We start from the raw sequence: 21674 nt of genomic DNA, 5'->3' as shown, positions 1-21674 counted from the left end.
TTATTGTATTGGTTTCTATGGGGGTTCATTCATTTACATAATGTTGTGATTGTTTTCATGGTCCTCCATAAGCTTGTTTTACAGGTAGTGTCATTTCAAATTTATGACAGCCTAAAAATCACTTTTACATGAAGACATCAAACACAGTGATATCTTTTATGTCTGTGACTGAAGTTAACTAACTTGCATCTTCATTGTAACATGCAAATGCACAGTTTTGCTTCAACACACTACAAATTATCTTGTTCTTTGTTACCGGTTTAACAATTGTGAATGCAATTAAAAGGACTGAAGTGGTAACTAGTCTTACAATGCTATGATTGTTTCATTAGTGTAGGAAAGATAATTTATAAGTTAAATAAAACTAGTATTTTTATTTATCAAAGGTGTATTTTTGCTTGCTAACCCTTCAATGGTTCCCTACAAATACAAAACAACATTTAGGACATCAGTTCTCTATTTCGCTTAATAGAAATAAAGTCGTAAGATTGATAAAACAAAACAAAAACCAGATGGAAAATACTTAAGAGCTATTAAAGGCAACAAAATTTTTCAAGTGTTTGCATCACAAAAGACGCATAATCAACAGATAACATAAGGATGAATCATTACATTTGTACACTAAATGTTCCTGCAGTCAATCAAATGATTATTTAGATTTAAAGCCAATTCCTAGGTAACTAACACACGGAATGCCTCCTCAATTCAAAACTATTACAAAATGGACATCCACACAAGTCGATTAAACATTTTCTTCCCCTTCAATTGTAGCAATGCAGCCTGCGCGTCTTCCGGAGAGCTGAAGGCAACGCGAGCATCACCAGTAGCTGATCCTCTTTCATTGAATCTTCTTATCACACTTTCTTTAGTGAGGTTGAATCCAGCGAAGAACTCGAGTATGTCTTCAACCTTTGCACGGAAGGGTACATTTTCGCAGGCAATGACACAACCAGGTTTCCCAAAGGTCTCTACTAAATCAGGGTCTTGGTTTCTTGGAGGCATTCCAGGGAAAGGCTGGGCAGAATTGGGACCCAACATAGGACTTTGTCTCGGACCATTGGGGCCCATCATGTGAGGTGGCATCATGCCATAGGGGCCTCTGGGACTCATAGGTGGAAACTGACCCATAGACTGCCCTAGGACAGCACCCATTTCTGGTCTTGAGACAGGTTTGACATTGACTATAAATTTTCCCATGTGAGTGCTGTCTTTACGTAAGCCCTTTGCAGCTTCCAATCCGTCCCCAAATTCGCAGAAGGCTTCACCAATTGGTTTCCTGAATGGATCAAGCAGCATATGAATTTTATGAGGCACTAACCCAACGTCAGAGAAGAAATCTGTAATATCTCTGTCTCGAACATTTGGTGGCAAATTTTTTAAAAGCAAAACATCTGTGTTTATGGGTACAACAGGGCTTTCATTCCTCAAGCTCCTGGGACCAGAGTCATGCATCTCAAAACTATCTGGCTTGTGGTCCAAACGTCCATTCTGTCTTAACCGTGACAGAGCTTCCCTGAATACATGCTCAGGGCAGCTGGACAATTTGATTTCATTACCCTCAATACAGTACTTGACTGATGATGAGAACAACTTCAGCACGTCTTCAGGTCTCTTCAATTTCATAATGGCACGCCCTGTAGTGGAATCTCCTCGAGGTTCCTCAAAAACTGCATCAAACTGAAATTCCTTGAATAAGTTCTTCAGATCGTCCTCTTTGGCATTAACTGGCAAGTCATCACACTTGACATAAAGGCTAACTTCCTCATGGTTAACTTGACTTTTATTCTCTTCGTGATTTGAATTTGTATGTTGCGTACCTGCAGAGGGGACATACGAGTCGATAGCCTTGTCAAAGATATCGTCAGAGAGAGGATGGATTTCAACAGTTTCACCCCTCAGCTTCATTCCAGCCATTTTAAGAGCGTCTTCGTAATCCTGCTTCCTGGCGAACCGGACGTACGCAATGCCGGTGCGGTGGCCCTGCATGTCGTTGATGAGCTTGAGGCCCGAGTTGGAGATGAACTTGTCCGTGAAGAAGCGCCGCACGTCGGCGAACGTGGTACCGCGGCTCATGTTGAGCACCTCGATGCACAGGTTGGGCTCCTGCTTGTCGGGGATGCCGCCGCCGCTACCACGCCTCATCAAGTCCAAGTCCCTGCCGAACTCGTCCTTGCCGCCCGACGGCCTCCTGTCGTCCTGGCCTCTGTCCGTCCGACTGCGGTCTCGCTCCCTGTCGCCTCGCCGCCGGTCGTCGCTGCGCCGCCGGTCGCGGTCCCGGTCGTGGTCCCGGTCGTGGTTGCGGTCCCGGTCTCGGTCGCGGCTCGGCCGGTCCCGGTCTCGGCTGGACCGGTCGCGGTCGTGGCCTCCGCGCATTCTGTCCATGTGGGCCTTCTCGTCGTCGTTGTGGGGGCCCTGGCCTTGGCCCTGGCCTTCATCCGGCCCGTCGAAGGCATCGCGGAAGTGGCCGGGTCCTCCAGGTCCTCCTGGTCCGCCGGGCCCACCAGGGCCCCCGGGTCCTCCAGGCATGGGTTGGTCGAAGCGACTCGGGCCCAGGCGACCACCACGCATGCTGCGGCCGGGTCCGCGGTTCAGGTAGGCGGGGTTCAGCATGTTGGGTCCCATGTCCATGCCGAACATCATGTCGCCGTTGTGACCCATGCCGTTCCTGTCGTCCATGGGCCCGCGCCGGGGGCCGGGGCCACCCATGGGCCCCGCCATGGGGTCCATGTGGCCCGGGTTGCCTCGCATCGGCATGGGGCCGCGGCCGTGCTCCATGGCCATCCTGTCACGGTCCATGGCCATTCTGTCGCGGTCCAAGTCCATCCTGTCGCGGTGCATGGGGCCCATCGGACCCATGGGCCCTCCAGGTCCCATCATGCCCGCCATCATGCCCGGCCCCGGCATGCCCGGCATGCCAGCGGGGGCGTTGGGGAGGGGGCCGCCGTTCGGCGCCATGGCGCCGTTGAAGGGGCCGGGAGGTCCCCGCCGAGCGCCCATTCCCCCGAAGAAGTCGGCCTCCCTGTCAGCAGAACGGCTGTCGACGTCCTTGGGCCCGTCGGGCTGTCCCATCCAGGGGCGGAGTCCCCCCGGGCCCATGCGTGCCATGGGAAGCATTCCCCTGGCGGCGTCCTGGCCGGCTGGCCCCGACATCATCATGGGCATGGCTCCCATGCCGCCGCGGCTGTCCTGGTCCTGCGCGGGCGCGGGCACCGGCAACGGGGCGGGCGGAGGCACCGGAGCGGGCACGGGTGTAGGCACGGCGCTGCCGGCGAGTCGCTGACTCGGCTGCACAGTCCACTTTCCGTCAGGCCCCAGCTCGGGGGTCTTGAGCAGCGGCCCGGGCTTGGTGTCCTCTGGCTTGGCTGCGTCGCGCACACCGTCGCGGCTGCGGCGCCGGTCCGGCCGGTCCCTGCTGCGCGACCGGGACCGACGTCGTCGTCGTCCTCCGCGGTCGCGACTCCGGTCCCTGCTGCGGTCACGGCTGCGGTCTCGGCTGCGGTCCCTGCTGCCGCGTCGGCCGCCCCTCTTGCGGTCCTTCCGGTCCCTGGAGCGCGACCGGTCCCTGCGGTCCTTGCGCGCGTCCTGGCGCGCGTCCGTGTCGTCGAGGGCCTGCGGGCCGCCGTGAGGGCCTGCGTGTGGGCCTCCATGAGGGCCTCCATGAGGGCCTCCATGAGGGCCGGCATGAGGGCCGCCGGCTCCAGCGGGGCCCTGTCTCAGGGGCATGCCCAAACCTGGGCCCAAGCCTTGACCCATGCCGGGGCCCATGCCTTGTCCCAAGCCTTGGCCCAAGCCGGGGCCCATGCCATGAGCGGGTGTCTGCTGAGGCGCCTTCTGCGCCATGGGCTGAAGCAGAGGGGCGAGCCCCGGCGCCAGGCTGGCCAGGGCGGGCATGTTGAGCACGTTCTCCAGTCCGGGCATCTGCGCCATCTGCATGAGGGCCGCCACGGCCTGGGCTTGCTGGGCGGCGGCGAGCGGCGTCTGCTGCGGCCCGGCCTGCATGGACTGGCCCAGGCCCTGGCCCAGGGCGTGCGACGGGCTGGCCGAGGGCGCCAGGGCGTTGGGGCTGTGCTCCGCCGCGGACAGGGCCATGCGCTGCGACATGTTGCGGGCCTCCTCGATCACCTGGTGCATCTGCGTGCGCGACGACAGCAGCAGCCGCACCTTCTCCGTCTTGAGCATGCTGCCGTCCTTCATCATGGCCAGGCGCGCATCCTCGTCCGTGCTGTCGGGACAGACCGTTCAAAACGTTATTCCAAACTAACCCCCCTCACTTCTCAATGGGTTGATGCCAACTGATCGCTGGCCGCCTCGCCGACTCACCTAAAGGCGATGAAGGCGTCGCCCTTGTCGCCGCCCACGATGTGCACGCCGCCCTCGGGGATGTTGAGTCCGTGGAAGAACTGCCGTATGTCGACCGAGTTGGCCGACCACGGCAGGTTCTGCAGCCTGATGATGACACTCATCTTGTCGTCACGACTGCAACACGCCAGAGAAGGCACACCGGGCGTTAGGCACAGCCTGGGTCAAGTCTAGAGCCATCAGCGGAAAAGAATGACCCGTCGATACCCCGTGCAGGTCACGTCTAGTGCTGTCGGTGGAGAAGAATGACCCCGTCGATACCCCGTGCAAGTCATGTCTAATGCTGTCGGTGGAAAATAATGGCCCCGTCGATACCCCGTGCAGGTCATACCTAGTGCTGTCGGTGGAAAAGAATAAACCCGTCAATACCCCAGGTCATGTCCAGTGCTGTCGTTGAAAAAAGAAACAGCCCCGTCGATAACCCGCGCCCCAGCAGATATTCCACGCGACGTTCCCTCGCCGTCTCAAGCGCCCCCCCCCCCCTTTTCACTAATGGCCAGCCTGTGCGAGTGCGAGAGTGACAGCGCGTCGACAGCGAACGTGTGGCCGGGGCGCGCGCAAAGATAGTCTTTTCATTTCCCACCGACCGAGGACTAGGGGTCGTGCATAAGCCACGTGAACCAAAAATAGGCCACCTTCAGTCCCCCACCCCCCTCTGTGACCTGGATAACCTAAACTTCCCATGTATTTAAGATAGGTACGTGTCTCTTTGCGGACCTCTAACCGGGTCACGTGGTGCATGCACGAACCCCTTTCGTGCAGTGCGGCGACACGCGAAGCACGGGTGTGGTTGTGACACACACACACACGAACACACTGTGCAAAAGACTCAAGCAAGCCCCTCGTCTTCCTAAAACGATGTAGATGTTCCAAAAGTTCCTGTGCATTTCACACATTTTGAACGCAAGTTACGCACGATTCGGCACATGCGTAAGCTCTTGTATAAAATGTTACGCAGTAACGTGAATCACACAAAGGCTTACGCAAATGCAAAATCGAACATAACTCAAGTGCATGAGAATTCAGGGTGTCGTTGGACCTTTCACCACTGTAGTCAGAAGATTCTGATGGACTCAATCATCCAAACCCATTCAAGGTATATAAATATATTTGAACCCGAGCATATTTCAAATTGGCCAAATTCAGTCAGTCGAGCCACGCATCGCTCTCAAAAGAGGATTACCGTTCACTCGAAAAACTGGCAAAATGGCTGCTCTGTGTGTCATCCCTTGCTTCAAAGCACGCGTGCTGGATTTTCTCCTAGTGCCGCAGCGAAGCGCCGCGCCAGCGTTGCTTTCCGGGAACACAGTTGCGTCGGCAGTGGGAAGCGCCTCAGCCTAGGCAACGCGCCGATCGAGCAAGACGTAGGGTTGCCTACAGTCCAGGGGCCTCCGCCTCAGCCTAGGCAACGCGCCGATCGGGCAAGACGTAGGGTTGCCTACAGTCCAGGGGCCTCCGCCTCAGCATAGGCAACGCGCCGATCGGACAAAACGTAGGGTTGCCAACCGACCATGGGCCTCGGCATAGGCAACACGCCGATCCGACAGGACTTGGGTTGCCTCTCCCAGTGTATGTGCTTAGGCAGCGCGTCGTGATGTATGCTTGCCTACCACCCAGCGAAGAGAGGGTTGCTTACTGCACAGCCCCGGGCTACTCTGAGAAGGCAATGCATGACGGTTGCCTGCGGCGTAGGCAACGCGCCGTGTCGGCGTGACGCAGGGTTGCCTACCGCCCAGGCGGCCCTCGTCTCAGAGATAGGCAACGACCCCGCCTGAGCCTGACAGCAGCCCAGGGGCCTACCAGGTGTCCACTGGCGTTGGAGAATTCCATCTGATTAAACTTTAGGCAGCCGACCGACAGAGAGAACTCGAAACCCACCATTGGGTGCCTTTCCTCAGCGGCGAGGTCCAAGTCGGAGGCAAGGGCGGGTGAACGCGAACCGCGGCGACCCCAGCCCTGGTGGCCTACCACTGAGCCACCGCGACATCGGGAAGTTCGCGGCAACGTTATTTGACCGCAACAGGACCCTGGTTCCTCTCGGCTTGGTCGTGTCAAAATGTGCGGAACGGGATTGAAGCTGGAGTTGAGCCGGTCTGCGCGATTCAGGTCCTTCTGATCAAGGCATGCCGTGTCCAATCGGTTGGTTGGTGCCACAAGGCTCGGCAACGGGAGCGCCGCGAGCGACCCGCCAGGGCGCCACCGACCCGCTGCCCGCCGGTTCGGCCCGCTCGAGCGGCTGTCCTCTTCAAACGCGCCGGTGCCAGCGCCAGCCCGATGGCGTCCGCTATTGATCTACGAGGCGCACGCGGCGCACCGCACGCCCCCGCGCGGGGCCGCGGGGCCCTCGAGCAGCACCGCCAGCGCCGCCCACAGCGAGGCCCGCCGGCACGGCCAGCATCTGACCTGCCGGCCGGGGCCGCGGGTTCGACGCCCGTCGACGCCGGCCGGCAGGCAGCGCCGCCGTGGCACTTTTGGAACTTCAGAGAGGAGGCGAGGAAGCCTGATTGAGAATAAACGATTTCGAGCAAACTTCGGTTTTAAGAATCTTCAACTAGGTCTTAAAAAAAATTGATTGAAAAATAAAATGAATGCAAGTCTTATTTTGCGAGGATTAACAAACAAAATATGCCAACATACTATGAAATCAAGGAAAACGTTTCGTGTTTTAAAGCTTACTAGGTCCAAAGTTAAATTAATTTTGAAAGTTGCAACTTAGGATCGCAGCTACATCTAATATGTGCTAAGGCTCCGAGAGGTGCGGGGGAGCCAGGGAGGGGAGGGCCGAGGGGCGTCCAAGGGGAAATAACTCCAGCTAAATTTGTGCACCAAAATTCATTAAACTTTAAAAATTTACCAAAATTCATCAAAATTTAATAAAATTTATCGAAGTTTGACATAGATTTATCGAATTTTGACTAAAATATGACTGAAATCCATCGAAATTCGACTGAAATTCATTGAATTTGTACACCGAAATTCAAAGTGATTTCCCCTTGGGGGCGTCCTCCAAGTGTCCAGTCCACGCCCCAGTCATTGTTGACAGTGAGCGGGTCGATGCAAGTCGATGAGAGCGCGTCGCGAGCGAACCGAGCGTCGCCGCGCTACCTTCCAGCACACGCATCGTTTCCCCGCATCCTGACGTCCAGCTTGCCAAACCTGCCACGTACTTCTAAGGCGTGGAAAACGTATCGAGACCTAATTTTAACTGAAGACGCTAAGTATGGTCTCCAGGAATTTAAAAAAAAATGAGGCGCATGGCCAAATATCAGCGACACCTCCGACCGGGAAGAGACCAGACAAATCTGACCAGTTTTGGTCAGGTAAACCAGGCCAGATATTTCTGTCACCCCGAAGTGTGTCACCTGCTTCACAGAAAGATTAATATTTCAGCCCCCTCCCCTCAACAAAAAAAAATTGATGCGCCTTTGATTTTAGAATTTCCATTTCAGAGGCCAATAGAGGAATTTAATCCAAACCAAAAAATCAGGGGTTTTAGGAAAGAAAAGTTAAAATAGTGCAAAAAAAAAATCTGATTTAAAAAGTGGAATGGAGAAGATTGTTTCCGCCACGTCTAAAGACACTCGAACTCGGTCTCCAGGAGTGTCTTGAGAGGGAGGTGCCGGTGGTGAGCACTGCGTCCGAGCAGGGACTCTGTTTTGATCCACGGTGCTTCGCAGAGCATTCATAGAAGTCGCAGAAGCAGATCCTAACGCAGTTGTTCCTGTTCCAGTCCCAGAGCCACTATATTTTTTCACGAGCGAAGAACTTGATTTCCAGTTTGGAAGGATCAGGGTCCGGCGCCGAGATCAATTTCACTGTCGCAGACTGCGAGGCACTCCTGAGTGGCTCAGAAATGGCAGTGAGCCGAACGGGGCGTCGAGCCATCGCATGCCTTGGTCGCCTGCCTACCTACCACAATACGGATTATTTAGCGCAATAAAATAGGGCGAACGAGCCAACACAAAAGAACCAAAGTAATGAGTACAATTTAAAATTTGAAATTAATGGGGCAGCTCTGAGGTCAGTCTGCTGCCGATCTTTAGTGCAAGTGACACCTCATTAATTTGGTACGCAATGATTTCATGTCTTAGGATAAAATCTGCTGAAGTGATTTCGTCAGCTGTCTGAGGTGATTTGGAAACTTGTACAAAAACCAAATCAAGGAAAACACTAAAATTTCGACAATTTTCGAGATCACAGCAAAATGAACCACAACCATCAGGAACTTTCGCGGAGCGCCCGCAAGCTCCTTTCACGACTGGACAAAGGATCTAGAGGCGCCGTGCGTCCGCACAGCACCACGTGAGGTGTTCAGACTGACTCGCCCCGCGCCCTACGCGCCCCTGGGGCGACGGGCTGACGGGTACCGACGGGGGGCGGGGCGGCGTCGAGGCCCGTGGTGGCCTGTGGGGCTCCACGGCCAGGCCCCCGCCTTGGTGGTGGGCGTGTTGGTCCACGGCCCGCACCGCGGCGCTCGGTGGTAGCGTGGCACGGCGTGGCAGCTCGGCGGCAGCGTGTCCCACGATAGCGCACGGCACGGCACGGCACGCCGCGACCAAGCGGACGGACATTAGGCCCACCAGGCCCACCAGGCCGGCAGTACGCAACAATCGAGGTTCCGAGGGCGTTTCGCGCGTCTCGCGTCCACCGAGTCCGCGACAGTCCGGAATGCTACTCAGCGACACCGAATGTGCACCTCTCACAGTCTGATGTTCGGCGGCAGAGCAGCATTCCGGCCAGTCGCGGCCCCGGTGCCTCTAGAGCGCGACCATCGCCCCCTCCCCCCACCCGAGCTGGGGCGTTGGGGCGGCGGCTGGTGGCGTTCCAAATCGTTCCGGACGCGAGCGCGTCAGCGCGTCCGAGGCGTGGGTGCCGCACTCTTCCTTGGACCCACCGTAACGCGCTGCTTTAGGCTGCTCCGCAACTCCCGGCCCTAATTTCTTGTGTCTGTGCGACAGCTGCCTGTCGCGGGGGCGGAGGCCGTGCCGGGCAGGGCCGTGCAGGGCCGCTAAGTTTGGCAGTGCTGGTTCCAGGCCGACGGTCGGGCGACGTCAGTCGCGGAGCACGGCCAGCACAGCCGGGCCCTGGGCACCGACGGAACACTGCAAAAAACTCACGCTGCCCCAGCAGCGCAAGAAACAGCTGTCTCACTGCAGGAGGTTGATGGAAGCTCGCGACAAAACAGTTGCACCTTGCCGTTCCTTGGGGATGCCAGTGCCGCCTGTTGTAGGTGCCAAAAATGTGTTTTTGGTGAATTTTTGTCGGTCTGTGTGTGTTGGAATCTCGCACAGAGGTAAATGTATCAGGAAGCGAAGAGAAGAATAAAAAGGGAACTATCTCGTTTTAACAATAACTGATGAATATCCCCCACTCAAGTGATCAAGGAATATTATCAAATCGCTAAGACAACAACCAATGTTTGAAACCACCCAGGCTCATACATTGAACAAGCGGAGAGAAACTCATTCGACACAAAAACTTCTGCAGTGAAAATAATTTTCTCCCACAATCCCCCAGTATGCTGAGATGCTGCATCTTTATCGAGGCCAAGCCATACGACATGGCAAAGGGCCCCGATGAGAGACAAGCAGCAGGATATCGATGTCCTACCTTGATGGATGCTGGTTTCACCCGATGAGCATACAAAAGCGATCAGCAGGAGCACCGCAAAGGAGATATCACCAGTCAGGTCCCAAGCAGATAACACCTGGTGCACCAACACCCAAAAAAGCACTTCTACAAAGGGTCTCCCTTCGTGTTGTGATGATCTTGATAAAAAAAAAAAATGGGTAGAGGGCTGTAGAGAATGCCAATGTCCTAGAGGAGTAACCCGCTTAAAGAACCAATAGAAAAAGATGAGGAAAAAAGAAGTGTTGAATGTGGATGGAGCCTGTCAGTGATCAGGATGAGGGTGTAGTTTTCTGGCTAATGCTTGCAGGAGACTAACCAAATTTCAGTCTTGCACAGTGATCAAACTTTGGACAGAAATTGATTCTGTTCAGTTCGTGAGAACATCTTTGGCACTCCTCATGGCTCACTAAAAATGAGTAGTTGACTCTTCAAATATTATACAATACCCCAAAGCGTGTTCAACTTGCAAGTTAAATGAGATAAACAGGCAAACTTTCTCTGAGTCTACAGCATTGAGTGCAATTTTAACACACATTACAAGCAAATCAAGTCTTTGAACTCCTACCCAGCAGATATTTTCCTTGAAGCAGCCATGGAATCCCTTCTAGAGGCTAGCTGAGCACCCTCCCAAGTGCGAGTAGAGTTGTACCTTGTGCAGAGTGGCACTATCAACCTGTACATTTGAGCATTAATCTGGACACAGCATTGGTGCAGGCCGCAGTCAAATCACCAATGCCACACATTCATCTCAGTGTGTCTGGAACACATTTGAAATTTTTCATGTGTTTAAGATAAGAAAACGGACCTCTGGCACTCTCACAGTTCCGAACAAACTAAAATTTCAAGTTATGAAGAAACACCCTGATGGAGCAAAAAAACCTCTCTTCAGTTAAAAATATCCTTTTTTTGTGTGTTCATAAGAAAGTCATGATGAAATAATGTCTTCCCCAGATACGAATAAGTCTGTCAGATATAAGGGTCTGAGTCTGATTTAAAAACAAATTTAACTTGAAAATAAGTTGGTTTATAGGGAGAATCAGTTTGGGACAGACGGAAGCACTGCTTACTCTTTTACCTTATCGGGTCAAGTTCTCTAGGTTCCTCTTCTTTCGTCAACTACCAGCATGTAGAAACTGATCATCTGCAAAGATGACACCCTAAATAGCGTAGCGTAGAGTTGATGTCCTGAAGTGACCGCAAGCTGAGAAAATCTTCCCATACAATTGCATCCATAGGTGCATTCACCTTTTCACATTACATCCGTATGCATAAGAAAAATCTGAAAACAAGTTAGAGAAACACATTTTCAGTACTCTACTACCAGCAATGCAGGTCACATGACTGATTCCAAGGCCACTACTAATGCATCAAGGTGCATGGCAGACAAAAATAAAGTGTCAGGTCATTGGAGGTTTAGGACCATATTAAAAATTTGAAAGTCGTGCACAAGAAATGCCAATATGGTGGAATCAATACTCAGCCGACGTGAGTGTGTTCTGATCTGACTCTGAGAATGACAGACGGTTTTACGGATTGACTGCACCAGTAAGCCTTGTAAGGGCCTTGATAAACAAACAAATGACTTCTGACAGTACTAATGTACGCTTCGATTCGTAGAGCTCACGAACAGCGATTAACAACTTGCGTCTCGATGAAGCGATAAAGGCAATTTGCTGAGAAAGACGAAAGTGCCGAGTGGTCTCGGAATGTAGTCAACAAAGACCTCGATGACCGCAGCCGCAGCTCCTTTCCTTCTACTGGCGCCTTGTTACTAGCAACTTACCACGAACTAGACATTAGAAGCTCACGAAGAACGTATGAAATGACGTACCTAACAAGAAAATACTCTTTCTTGGATCATCTTGTTTGAAAAGCGTGGGCTAGAGCTAAAAGTCAACGAGCGGAGAGCTAAATGATGCTTCGGAAAATGGCGGACGGTGACGGTGGAGCCCAGCGACTGGTAACAAATTTTGAGGCTTTCCAAGCAAAATTTTTAAGCTCCAAAATGGATGAAAATATTTTTAGAGTTTAAATGTTTTCGGAGGAGAACTTGAAAGTTGGTAAGATAACTTCGCCAATGGAAAGCATGTCAAACATATTGTACATCTGACTGCGGTGGTATTTGGGTCGAAAACAAAACACTGACGACTGGTAGTTCGAGAACTTTCTAGAGGGCAGCACTGCAGCTAAATGCCGCCACCTCACAGAAAAAAGATTGACAGCAAAGAAACTGCGGATTGGAAAGCGAAAGGGAGAAAACCCTCTCCACTTCGAGTTTGATTGTAAAGCCACTTGAGGAAATTTCTCAATTTTTAAATGTTTTTGGGAAGTCTTTACTTTAAACAGTATAATTCGAGCGCAACCTTCAGTTAGATAGGTTGGTGCAAACTAGGCGCCCATTTCAAGTGGTCCATCAAATTGACTTCCCTCTTTGAAGGTCTTTCCTCCAGTCTCGTTGTCCAGTATGTATGTGAGGTGCCATCAATATTTACTGTAATGATGCATTAGAGGGATCCAAAAGGACAGGCTTTATTTTCTCCAAACAACTTCTTTTATTTAACGTTACTTGATCAATTTGTACAAAGCACAAACACTCAGTCACTGTCCAAACAAATTTGAGCATATAGTACAAAACAATTAAATAAAAAGCTTCATATAGTGTACACTTAACTTGATGAATAAAGCTTTATATTACATAAGATGTTAAATTACAGAATTGATACATGGGAGTTGGGTCTCCGTTTCCGTGTTAATGGAACACTTAATGGCGTTCTGACTAATGCCTTTTTGTACATGTGGTAGTTATGACACGTACTAGAGGCAGTTACAACATGATGACTTGCAAATGACTGACCTAAAATTAAAATACAAAATAATTTATGAAACTCCTAATATATTTACAATTTTTACATCAATATTATTTTAGTTGATATGCAATAGTATTTCACTTTATACATCAGCCTAGGAAAAACTATGCTCAACAGAAAATGTAAAAAAAACTCTTACATAGTATTATTATTCCTTTGACTGTTTCATTTTGCTGTACAATTTTCAAACTACAAAATTTCATTGTTTAATTTATTAATATCATGAATAGTAATGAACCTCCTTACTGAAGAGAGCTAGTATTTTTACACGGTCTTTAAACTCATACCTTACAAAAACTCCAAATATTGGCTCTACAATTTTGTTGATAGTGAACTCAAGCAATTAGTGATTCATGTCGTCAGTGTCTATTCAATGTGTTCTCAAACTATGGTAATTTCTTCGGATTAGCACCAGTCATGACTTCTTAAGCAGGTACATGTTTGGTTATTATTATGATGTCACCACAAAATAGCAGACAAATTTATACTTCACAAGGAGGAGCAGGAAAGTCAGCACATCAAAGATGACTTCAGCCACTGAAAGCAGAAACAAAGAAACACAATTAATTGTTTACACCTACATGTGGTGTGGAGATCAATTTTTGAATCCTACATATGATATGGAAAGCATACCTCTGCCAAACTCATCTTCACACTACCATTTTGAAGAGGGTCCTTGGACTCAAAAATATCTATAAAGAAACTCTCATTAAAGAAACAAAAGGAGTTATGTCATAAAATTTGCATGAAGTGGGTTGAAACTTACTGAACGCTACACTAAGGTGTAAAATTGCTGACACAAAATCTCCAAATCGGAGAGTCCCATCCTTACGCATGTACCGCAGTATAAGAATAGAGAGAACATCAGTGCTCAGTTGGAAACCTAAAAGACAGTTTAAATATTTTAAAATACATCTTTTAAAAGACACTCTCAAAAATACTTCAAGTGACACACTCACCAATTTCTAACAAAGCGTCCCTCAGTCTCTCTGCTTTCAAGATTCCTGTCTTCTCCCTCGTATGGTTTTTGAAAGCTGACTGCCAGTGCTTGAGACTACACATTAAATCCTTGAAATCACTGAGTTTTAATCGTCCAGAACCAGTACTCTGCGATAAGTTAAGGATAGTAGAGGTACGAATAACATTTTAAAAACTACAAAAATAAAACAATAATTAAGTATAGTCACATAAAAATAAAATGACAAAAAAAAATTTCTGTTGTTTAAAGGATACATCAAGTGACATGACAACTTGTCGGCAGACTTCCATGCACGCACAGCTTTTTATGTAGTCTGTAAATTTAAATATATTTGTTACAACATTCAACAGCAGTGATCTAATGGAGGGAGTCTTTGATTATGAAAATAATTTTTCAATCACCATTGGGCAAACAGGCGTCCAATAACTCTTGTAGTTCAAATGCATTAACAGTTCTGTGCTCATCAGCCAATTGTAGAAATACAGCCTCATACTGTGAGAAGCTTTTCCCATCTAATGTTGCTGGAGCCTTTGGACAAGCGAAACCAACAGGTATAAGATAACACCAACACTGATTTCAATAAATCTAATGAAAGAACAGAGAACCTTGCTTCACTGGCATACCTTTATCACTGCTGATTTGACTAAAGATGGAACAGTGTCCAACAACCTAGAATTGGAATTGTCACAAAAATAAGTTCAGCAAAGATAGAATATATTATGAATGTCTTGACAAGTTGAAGGCAACTTACTTTAATTTAAGAGGTTTGCTGGAATACACACGTAGAGTAAAGCTGGATTCCTGCCCTGGCTCAAATGTTGTGGGAAGTACGAGGTAGCCCCCTTGTTCCAGTTGACATCTGTGTGATACCTTTAAAAAGAAAAGGTGTGTTTGCAGTTTCAAACCAAAGTGATTTACATATTTTTCACAAGCGTTGTTTCCAATAAATTGGCTTTACCTGTCTACTATTTGTGTACTGCGAGTTCACAAGTGATTTGTTCTTCTTGAAGAACTGTTTCCCAATAGTTTCAGAGCCGCTTTTGGGAAGTGAGTATGCCGTAAAGCCAATAACCTAACAAAAATTTAAAAAAATATATTAAAGTGGAAAAGTACTTGTAGTGGCCAGTAGAACACCCGTGTCGAAAGAGGGTTGCACGGTTCTCGAGGTCGTACCTTAGGCTCCATTATGCTGTGCTGGTTCAGGGAGATGATGACCTCCTCCATTTCGCAGAGGATGAGGTGGAGCTGTGGGTTGATGTGGAATGTTTCTGAAAAAGAGGGATGGACGTTACGTAGGCGCTCCAGAAACTCCGAGAAAAGCACATCAGTCTGCGGGACGAGCCCCTGCGAACTCAGGGTAGGCAATGCAACGCACACAAGCGTTGCGGGCGTGCCTATCGCACAGGCGCTCCGCCCGCCTTACGCCTCAGTACCTGGGTTGTTCCTGCAGCCTCCGGCCGACACTCCCCGCTGCCAGGCGCCCTGGTACAGCCGCATCTGCCAGGTGTTCTTGTGGTGGAGGGAGGGCTCGTCGCGCGCCGTGTCCGAGTCCAGGTGCACCACCTCCAGGTGGGAGAAGGTCTTGACGAAGTCAGAGTAGGACATCCTGCAGGGAGCGGAGAGGCGAGGCGCGTTAGTGGACGGTGGAGGCTGCGGAAGGCTTGCCGGGCAGCACACTGCACTCACCAGAACTCGCCGTCGCCGAGGTGCTTCCCCGTGAGGCGGTCCCTCTCCACGGCGGCCAGGTCGTCCCAGAGCTGGGAGTCCCTGGACCAGGCGCCCACCACGTCGGCCGCGCCCTGCGGGTGGCGCAGCTTGACGAGCTGCACGGCCTCGCTGCCCCGCGTCTCCACCCTCTCCACGGCGTACAGTCTGTAGTTGGTGCCGATGTGGATGCCGTTGGCGAGCTTCTCGGGCTGGTTCCGCACCTGGGAAGGGTCACGGATGTAAGGCGAGGTTGGCGGCGCCGCTGAAGCTGCAGCCAGCCTCGGTGCGCGGCTGGCTCACCCTGTCTCTCTCGCACGCACGGGGCGCGTATGGGTGCGAGAGGGACAGAGCGGCCCATACCTGTCCGTGGGGCGCGTGCACCGTGCAGGTGATGAGGGACGTCATGTCGAGCAGCTTGCTGAGCAGCCTGCTGCAGTGCGTGGGGTCCTGCCGGATGGAGATGCTCTCCGTAATGCCGCCAGTCAGGTCGGCCAGCCCGTCCAGCAGCGTGCCGTACTTGAGGGCCTCGTACGAGCCGTGGAGCCTGCGAACAAGCAAAGCACAAAATGTGTGAAAAGGAAGGCGGCAAGCGAGTCGCAAAGTGACAAGGATGGGTGAAAGAAGTCGTGTTTTTGGGAGTGTGGACGACATGGGGGAGTACGGGGGACATTGCTGGGCATTGGGCATGTTACAGGCCGACGGCTGGCCGGCGCGCTGACCGTCGACAATGCGTCCCTCCTTGGGCTCGTGGGCCGCGTCCCTCTCCCCGCCCCACTGGCGGGGGAGTCAGTGACCGGCCGACGGCAGGCCGTCCTCCAGGGCATGCCCACGCACGCCGCTCCACTCCAAATTCCCCGCCCGACACCGCAGTCACTGCACAGCACAGCACGGCGTCGGCCTGCCGTTTTGGCCCCGCCGCCACGCCAGGGAAGGACCATTCGGTGGCCGGGCCGCGCGCATCCGCAAAGTTCAAAGCCCTTGCGTCCACTTGTAACAGTCGTGGCACAGAGCTGACTGGCTGTGAGTATGTGTGTGTGTCCTTGGGACCTTGACGGTACGGTCAAGCGTTTAATTGGAGACCAACCAGCTGGTGGAAAGGCGCGGAGTCTCCCATCCCAGGCCTCCCGCAGGCTCCAGCTCCGCCGAGTACAGCTGTACTCCGCGCTCCCTCCCCCACCTCCAATTTGTTATTGTTTGGCGAGTAGTGGCGACGCGACCGACGCGACGCCCGGGCCCGGGCTTGGTTTCAAGGTCAATATTTGACCCGCTCCCCCACTCCTCTCCTCTACGTCGCCACGATTCCAGCGCGCCCGGCCGTGCCGTGCGGGCTTTGGCTTTGGGACTGGAGTGGACTGGAGCCTGGAGAGGAGAGGGCCCCACCGACTGCCTGCTTGCACACCGTGTTCTCCGGCCGGCGCTTCGGGCACGACATCAAGACAGGCATGATGCACACAGACGGGAAAATGCGCTCCGCTCGGCTCGGCTGTCGTGGGCCCATCGCTTCCGGCGAAATGATGTTGCAAGAAAGCGAGCGTTTCCCCGACCTCAATGACTGTCTGGTACCGGCTAAGGGCCGCGGCCGCTGATAAGCGTCGGCCAGTTATCAAGGAGCACCTTTTTGGGGAGCGGTGGATCAGACAAACAAAACACTCACACACGTGGAGAGTTACATCAGCGCGCCGCCGGCTGTCCGGACCAATCCGGACAGGCTTGACGGCATGGCGGCTTTTGCGGGCGCCTCGCGAACCGCGGCGACAAGGAAGGGGCAGAGAGGAGGCAGGGAGGGGGCAAGGAGGAGTAAGGGAGGGGGGCGTGACTCACATTGAATCCAATGCATCTCGTCGTCCGACGGCTATATAGCAGCCGCTGGCTCAGTAACAACCCGTCGCCCAACCGAGGCACTACCTGCACCATGCTCGTCACCGCGGTGCTGGCCCTGACGGCCGCCCTCGTGGCGTTCGTCTGCGTCTACATGTCCTGGCACTTCGACTACTGGAAGAAGCGCGGCATCCCCTCCGTCAACGCGCTGTCGCTGACGGGCGACCGCGGCGGCGGGCTGCCGTTCAACAAGAGCTTCTGGAAGATCCTGGACCCCATCTACAACAAGTACAAGAAGCAGCATGCCTACGTCGGCATGTTCCAGGCGCGCCGGCCCGTGCTCGTGGTGCTGGACCCCGAGATGGTCAAGATGGTGCTGACCAAGGAGTTCTCGACGTTCCACGGCCGCGGCCAGCCCATCGACGAGGAGAACGACCCCATGAGCTTGAACCTGTTCAACCTGGAGGGCCCCCGCTGGAAGAACCTGCGCTCCAAGCTGAGCCCCACCTTCACGTCCGGCAAGCTCAAGCTCATGTTCCCCCTGATGGCGGACCTCACCGACGACCTGAGCGGCGCGCTGACGCAGCTGGCCGCGACCGGCGAGAAGGGGCAGGTGGAGATGAAGGACCTGCTGCTGCGCTACGCCACCGACGTCATCGGCACCGTGGCGTTCGGCATCGAGTGCAACTCGCTCAAGAACGACAAGGCCGAGTTCCACACCATGACGCGCGAGGTGTTCAACCGCAACCTGCTCTTCATCATCCGCTTCTTCCTCGTGTCCGTGCACCCCATCTTCATGAAGCTGATGCCCTTCAAGAAGCTCTTCTCCAAGTGCACCAACTTCTTCCTCAACCTGATGAAGGACACGGTGGAGTACCGCGAGGAGAACAAGATCGAGCGCAACGACTTCGTGAACCTGATGATGCAGCTGCGCGACCAGGACCGCCACGTGACGGACCGCCTGAACCACATCGAGATGACGAGCGACGTGATGGCGGCCCAGGCCTTCCTGTTCTTCATCGCGGGGCTGGACAGCATCGCCAACACGGTGGGCTTCTCGCTGCACGAGCTGGCCCTCAACCCCGAGCTGCAGCAGCGCGCCGCCGAGGAGGTGCGCGCCCTCAAGGCCAAGCACGGCGGGCTGACGTACGAGGCGCTGCGCGACATGGACCTCATCGAGAGGATCATCCGGGAGTCGCTGCGCAAGTGGGGCCCCGTCGGCATCCTCACCCGCGAGCCCAAGGAGCCCTTCCAGGTGAGTCCCGCCCCAACGGGTTGCACGCTGCTCTCGGCTTCCATGTCGCTCACTCTCATGTCTCTCCCCGCAGCTGCCGGAGACCAAGGCGGTCGTGGACAAGACCTGCATGGTGTGGATCCCCGTCTTCCAGATGGCGCACGACCCGGAGTACTTCCCGGACCCCGAGCGCTTCGACCCGGAGCGCTTCACGGAGGAGAGCAAGGCGCAGCGGCACCCGTACACGTACCTGCCCTTCGGCGAGGGCCCACGCTTCTGCATCGCCGAGCGCTTCGCCATCCTGGAGATGAAGCTGTGCCTGGCCGGCATGCTGGACAAGCACCACTTCGTCGTGGGCGACAAGACCGCCGTCGAGATCGAGACCGACTCGCGCTCCTTCTCCCCCACGCCCAAGGGCGGCTTCTGGCTGCGCGTCGAGCAGCGCGCCGAGTAGGCCGTCGAGAAGGCCGTCGAGTGGGCCACCGAGTAAGCCGTCGAGGAAGCCGCCATCGCGCGGGGAGGGAGGGGCCGGGAGACCGGCGCCTCACGAGACTCCCACTTTGGCCGCACCAGAACCCCAGCCGCGCTCACGTACTGACGTCAGAGTGACCCTGCGTGTGTCAGTGGCGGGGACGCAAAAGTTGACTGCTTTAAAAACGAGGAAGGCAGGTCGGGAAAATGGACATGTATGTGTGTGTGCGTGCTGGTGAGTGTCCCTCTGTGTGAGTGGGTGTTTTCGAATAGGAATGGCCGGCGCCGATGTGATTGGTGTGTCGGGCGAAGTACTTGAGAGTCGAGAGGTCCTGCAGATTAGACAAAAATAATACTGTAAGTGGAGATTGCAGCCCAGCTGTTTGTCTCGGACGTCCGCCAGCGTCCGCCAGCGTGTCCGCCAGGGCGGGGCGTGGCCGGCGTGGCCGGCGGGGCCCATCACGGTCAAGCGGGTCAAGAAGCCCTTGCGAGAGCTCGACCGACCGTCCGTCCAGAAATGACTCAACGCGGAGCAAAGACGTCCGCCCTCCGCACCATTATGATTGACTTCACAAAATGAAAGAGGGGAAAAATCGCGTCGAGTAGGTTTTGTACATATTTAAATAATAAAACTATTTTCATACGAAACGAGAAGCATCCATGCCTTACTCTGAGTCTACGGCCCTCCTGATCCTGGCAATTTCCGAGACGTCCACAAGGTGAAGCCACCCTGCCCGAGGGGAGGCTGGCGAGGTCACCGCGTCGACTCGGCCCTCGGCCACCCTTGCCGATGACGGCGGTGACGGCATCCAGGGCGCCGTAATTCAATCTGGCGGTGCTGTTTGAAGGGCGAGATTTGGCGGAAGTGGCGACATCCTTGGGCTCGGGGCTCTTCGAGGAGCCGAGGGCGCCGGGGGCCGTGATGACGGCCTCCTGGTGCCAGCGAGCCGGCCGAGGTGACAACAAGGGGCTGGCCAATCAGGCTCACGCCAAGGTCACTGGAAGGGCCCGCCGCCCCCGCCCCACCCCCGCCCCGCCGGCCTCTCGGGTTCGAACCGGTTTGTGTGCACGTCGCCTCGTCAGAGGGAGTTCGCCTCGCAGAGTGAAAGAGACTCTGTTCCGCGAACGCGCTCGGAGTCGAGGGCGCCACTCGGACTAGCAGGACTAGAACGCTACGCTACGCGCACCCGATATGCGCGCTTTCCGGAAATATCCCTTGTTGACTCCCAGCAGCCCAGCAACGGTGCACCCGTCACCGCCACCGGCCTCAGAGCACGTGCCCGGTGCCAGTAAGCCAGTAAGCCGGTGTTCTTCCACAAGTACCGGCCGCACAAGGACTACCGCTCGATCGTCGAGTGCGAGAGAGACAGGGGATCGAAAACATCTCAAGGATCGCCCTGTCTCTCTCGCGCCCCAACGGCAGGCCCCATGAGAGCGAGAGAGACGGCGAGGCGAGGCGGCACGCGGCGGGCGGCTGATAACTCGCTCCGCGGCCAGTCGGCGAGGGTCGTCGACACGACGCCTGAGTCCTGCGAGGCCACGGTCACGACCGGGTTGCTCACCCCCTCGGTGCGAGTGCCCCCAGCTGGCGCACCGGACGGACCGCAGAGTCGTCCAATGCTTTCCAGGCGACAGAAAATCATACAATTATGTGCAATTTGAGCGTGCAGCGCGCGCGGTCCGGCGGCGGGCGATGCGAGCGCGGTGGCTAGCGGTGGCGTGGACGGCCTTGGCGCGGCCGAATGCTCGCCTCGCGGACGCCGTGGACGGGCTAGGATGTTTTGCTCAAAGCGCTCACAGTCCCGCCACTGTACTAGTCGCGCCCACCCACCGCATGTGCTGCGGGCCTTCGGGCTCCCGATGCCGCGTACGCTGTTTTGCGCGCTGTCCAGCGAATTGTCGTGGTTTATATTTTCGCCGAGGCCACCGCAGTCTGCTTCAGGCGCCCGTCGCGTGTCTGCGAGATGGCTGTCATTGCAAGCCGGCTCAAGCCATGACCATCGGCGAAGAGTAAAAATAGAAAGTTCATTTAGGACAGCTGAAAAAAGAACAGCAGGGAAAACAACCTTTAATCTTAGTGGATTTTATTTAAAAACTTAAAATGTTTCTATGGATTGACAGGGATTTAAACTGATGTGCGACTTTTAAGATAAAATGTATTACGTAGATGAACAGATGAACTGACAAATGAATGAGGACTATGTTCCGCCGTTTGGCACAAGTCCAAACTGGCTAACAAAAAAAAAAAAAAACACACACACATACACTCACAAAGACTCGCGCGCGCAAATATGTACACACGAGCATGCTCTGGGCATCAGTCATCTAGCGCCTTAACATGCTTTAACATCACAAAAAAGGTGCAAACAAAACACTTAGGTTAAATATCACGGCACGTCGAAGAGGTCCTTTAATTTGACTCGGCGCCAACCACGTGCGCAGAAACAACGTGCTTTCAGTCTGTCAGTCTTGGTGCTCAGCGCGCCTCAGCCCCGGACCTGGACGCGCATGGGGAAGCCGTTGAGGGGGCGCGGGAAGAAGGCGTTCTTGTCCCGGACGGGCTCCTCCTCGAACTTGGGGCCGCGCGAGAACGTGAAGTCGCGCATCA

The 21674-nt window shown here is 53.7% G+C and overlaps 3 protein-coding genes across 7 annotated transcripts in view; 1 reads left to right on the top strand and 2 right to left on the bottom strand.

Moving 5' to 3' along the window:
* Window positions 1-370: 370 nt before the first annotated feature.
* On the bottom strand, window positions 371-12126 carry LOC117653078. 3 transcript variants are annotated; one of them, XM_034398445.1, is made up of 5 exons: window positions 11774-12126; window positions 11066-11269; window positions 9970-10066; window positions 4321-4476; window positions 371-4222 (listed from the first exon to the last, which is right to left on the bottom strand). In XM_034398445.1, exons 4-5 carry the CDS (start codon window positions 4461-4463, stop codon window positions 715-717), a joined length of 3651 nt encoding a protein of 1216 aa, XP_034254336.1. In that variant the 5' UTR covers window positions 4464-4476; window positions 9970-10066; window positions 11066-11269; window positions 11774-12126; the 3' UTR covers window positions 371-714. The 3 variants fall into 3 exon arrangements, with proteins under 3 accessions (XP_034254336.1, XP_034254334.1, XP_034254337.1); XM_034398443.1 differs by lacking the exon at window positions 9970-10066; XM_034398446.1 differs by lacking the exon at window positions 9970-10066 and having other exon boundaries at window positions 11822-12126.
* Window positions 12127-12438: 312 nt separating this feature from the next.
* LOC117653079 (calpain-C) overlaps window positions 12439-21674 on the bottom strand; it is a 71728-nt gene continuing 62492 nt past the window's right edge. For 2 of the 3 annotated variants that reach the window (XM_034398447.1, XM_034398448.1), the window contains 13 exons: window positions 15904-16087; window positions 15523-15764; window positions 15270-15442; window positions 15010-15104; window positions 14795-14908; window positions 14588-14706; window positions 14460-14505; window positions 14238-14364; window positions 14091-14149; window positions 13817-13964; window positions 13624-13740; window positions 13491-13549; window positions 12439-13394 (listed from right to left, as the gene is read on the bottom strand). In XM_034398447.1, the coding sequence (XP_034254338.1) occupies window positions 13368-13394; window positions 13491-13549; window positions 13624-13740; window positions 13817-13964; window positions 14091-14149; window positions 14238-14364; window positions 14460-14505; window positions 14588-14706; window positions 14795-14908; window positions 15010-15104; window positions 15270-15442; window positions 15523-15764; window positions 15904-16087 (1510 nt within the window). In that variant the 3' untranslated portion in view covers window positions 12439-13367. Of the gene's footprint in view, window positions 13395-13490; window positions 13550-13623; window positions 13741-13816; window positions 13965-14090; window positions 14150-14237; window positions 14365-14459; window positions 14506-14587; window positions 14707-14794; window positions 14909-15009; window positions 15105-15269; window positions 15443-15522; window positions 15765-15903; window positions 16088-19735; window positions 20241-21674 lie in introns of those variants that run through there. The other variant, XM_034398449.1, reaches the window with a different exon arrangement.
* On the top strand, window positions 17406-19668 carry LOC117653080 (probable cytochrome P450 6a14). Its single transcript, XM_034398450.1, has 2 exons — window positions 17406-18616; window positions 18690-19668. The coding sequence occupies exons 1-2, from the start codon at window positions 17456-17458 to the stop codon at window positions 19047-19049; spliced, it is 1521 nt and encodes a 506-aa protein (XP_034254341.1). The 5' UTR covers window positions 17406-17455; the 3' UTR covers window positions 19050-19668.

This window comes from Thrips palmi, unplaced genomic scaffold, assembly GCF_012932325.1.
Source record: "Thrips palmi isolate BJ-2018 unplaced genomic scaffold, TpBJ-2018v1 HiC_scaffold_8, whole genome shotgun sequence".
Lineage (NCBI taxonomy): Eukaryota > Metazoa > Arthropoda > Insecta > Thysanoptera > Thripidae > Thrips > Thrips palmi.
Note: the sequence above shows the minus strand (reverse complement) of the source record. Positions and strands in the feature narration are given on the sequence as shown.

Bases quoted from the DNA above. Each gene is read 5' to 3' on its own strand.
- LOC117653078 (XM_034398445.1), bottom strand. From the start codon at position 4,463: ATGAGTGTCATCATCAGGCTGCAGAACCTGCCGTGGTCGGCCAACTCG. The intron at 4,223-4,320 runs GTGAGTCGGCGA...CTGTCCCGACAG, and splicing joins GACGCCTTCATCGCCTTTAG to CACGGACGAGGATGCGCGCC.
- LOC117653080 (XM_034398450.1), top strand. From the start codon at position 17,456: ATGCTCGTCACCGCGGTGCTGGCCCTGACGGCCGCCCTCGTGGCGTTC. The intron at 18,617-18,689 runs GTGAGTCCCGCC...CTCTCCCCGCAG, and splicing joins AGCCCAAGGAGCCCTTCCAG to CTGCCGGAGACCAAGGCGGT.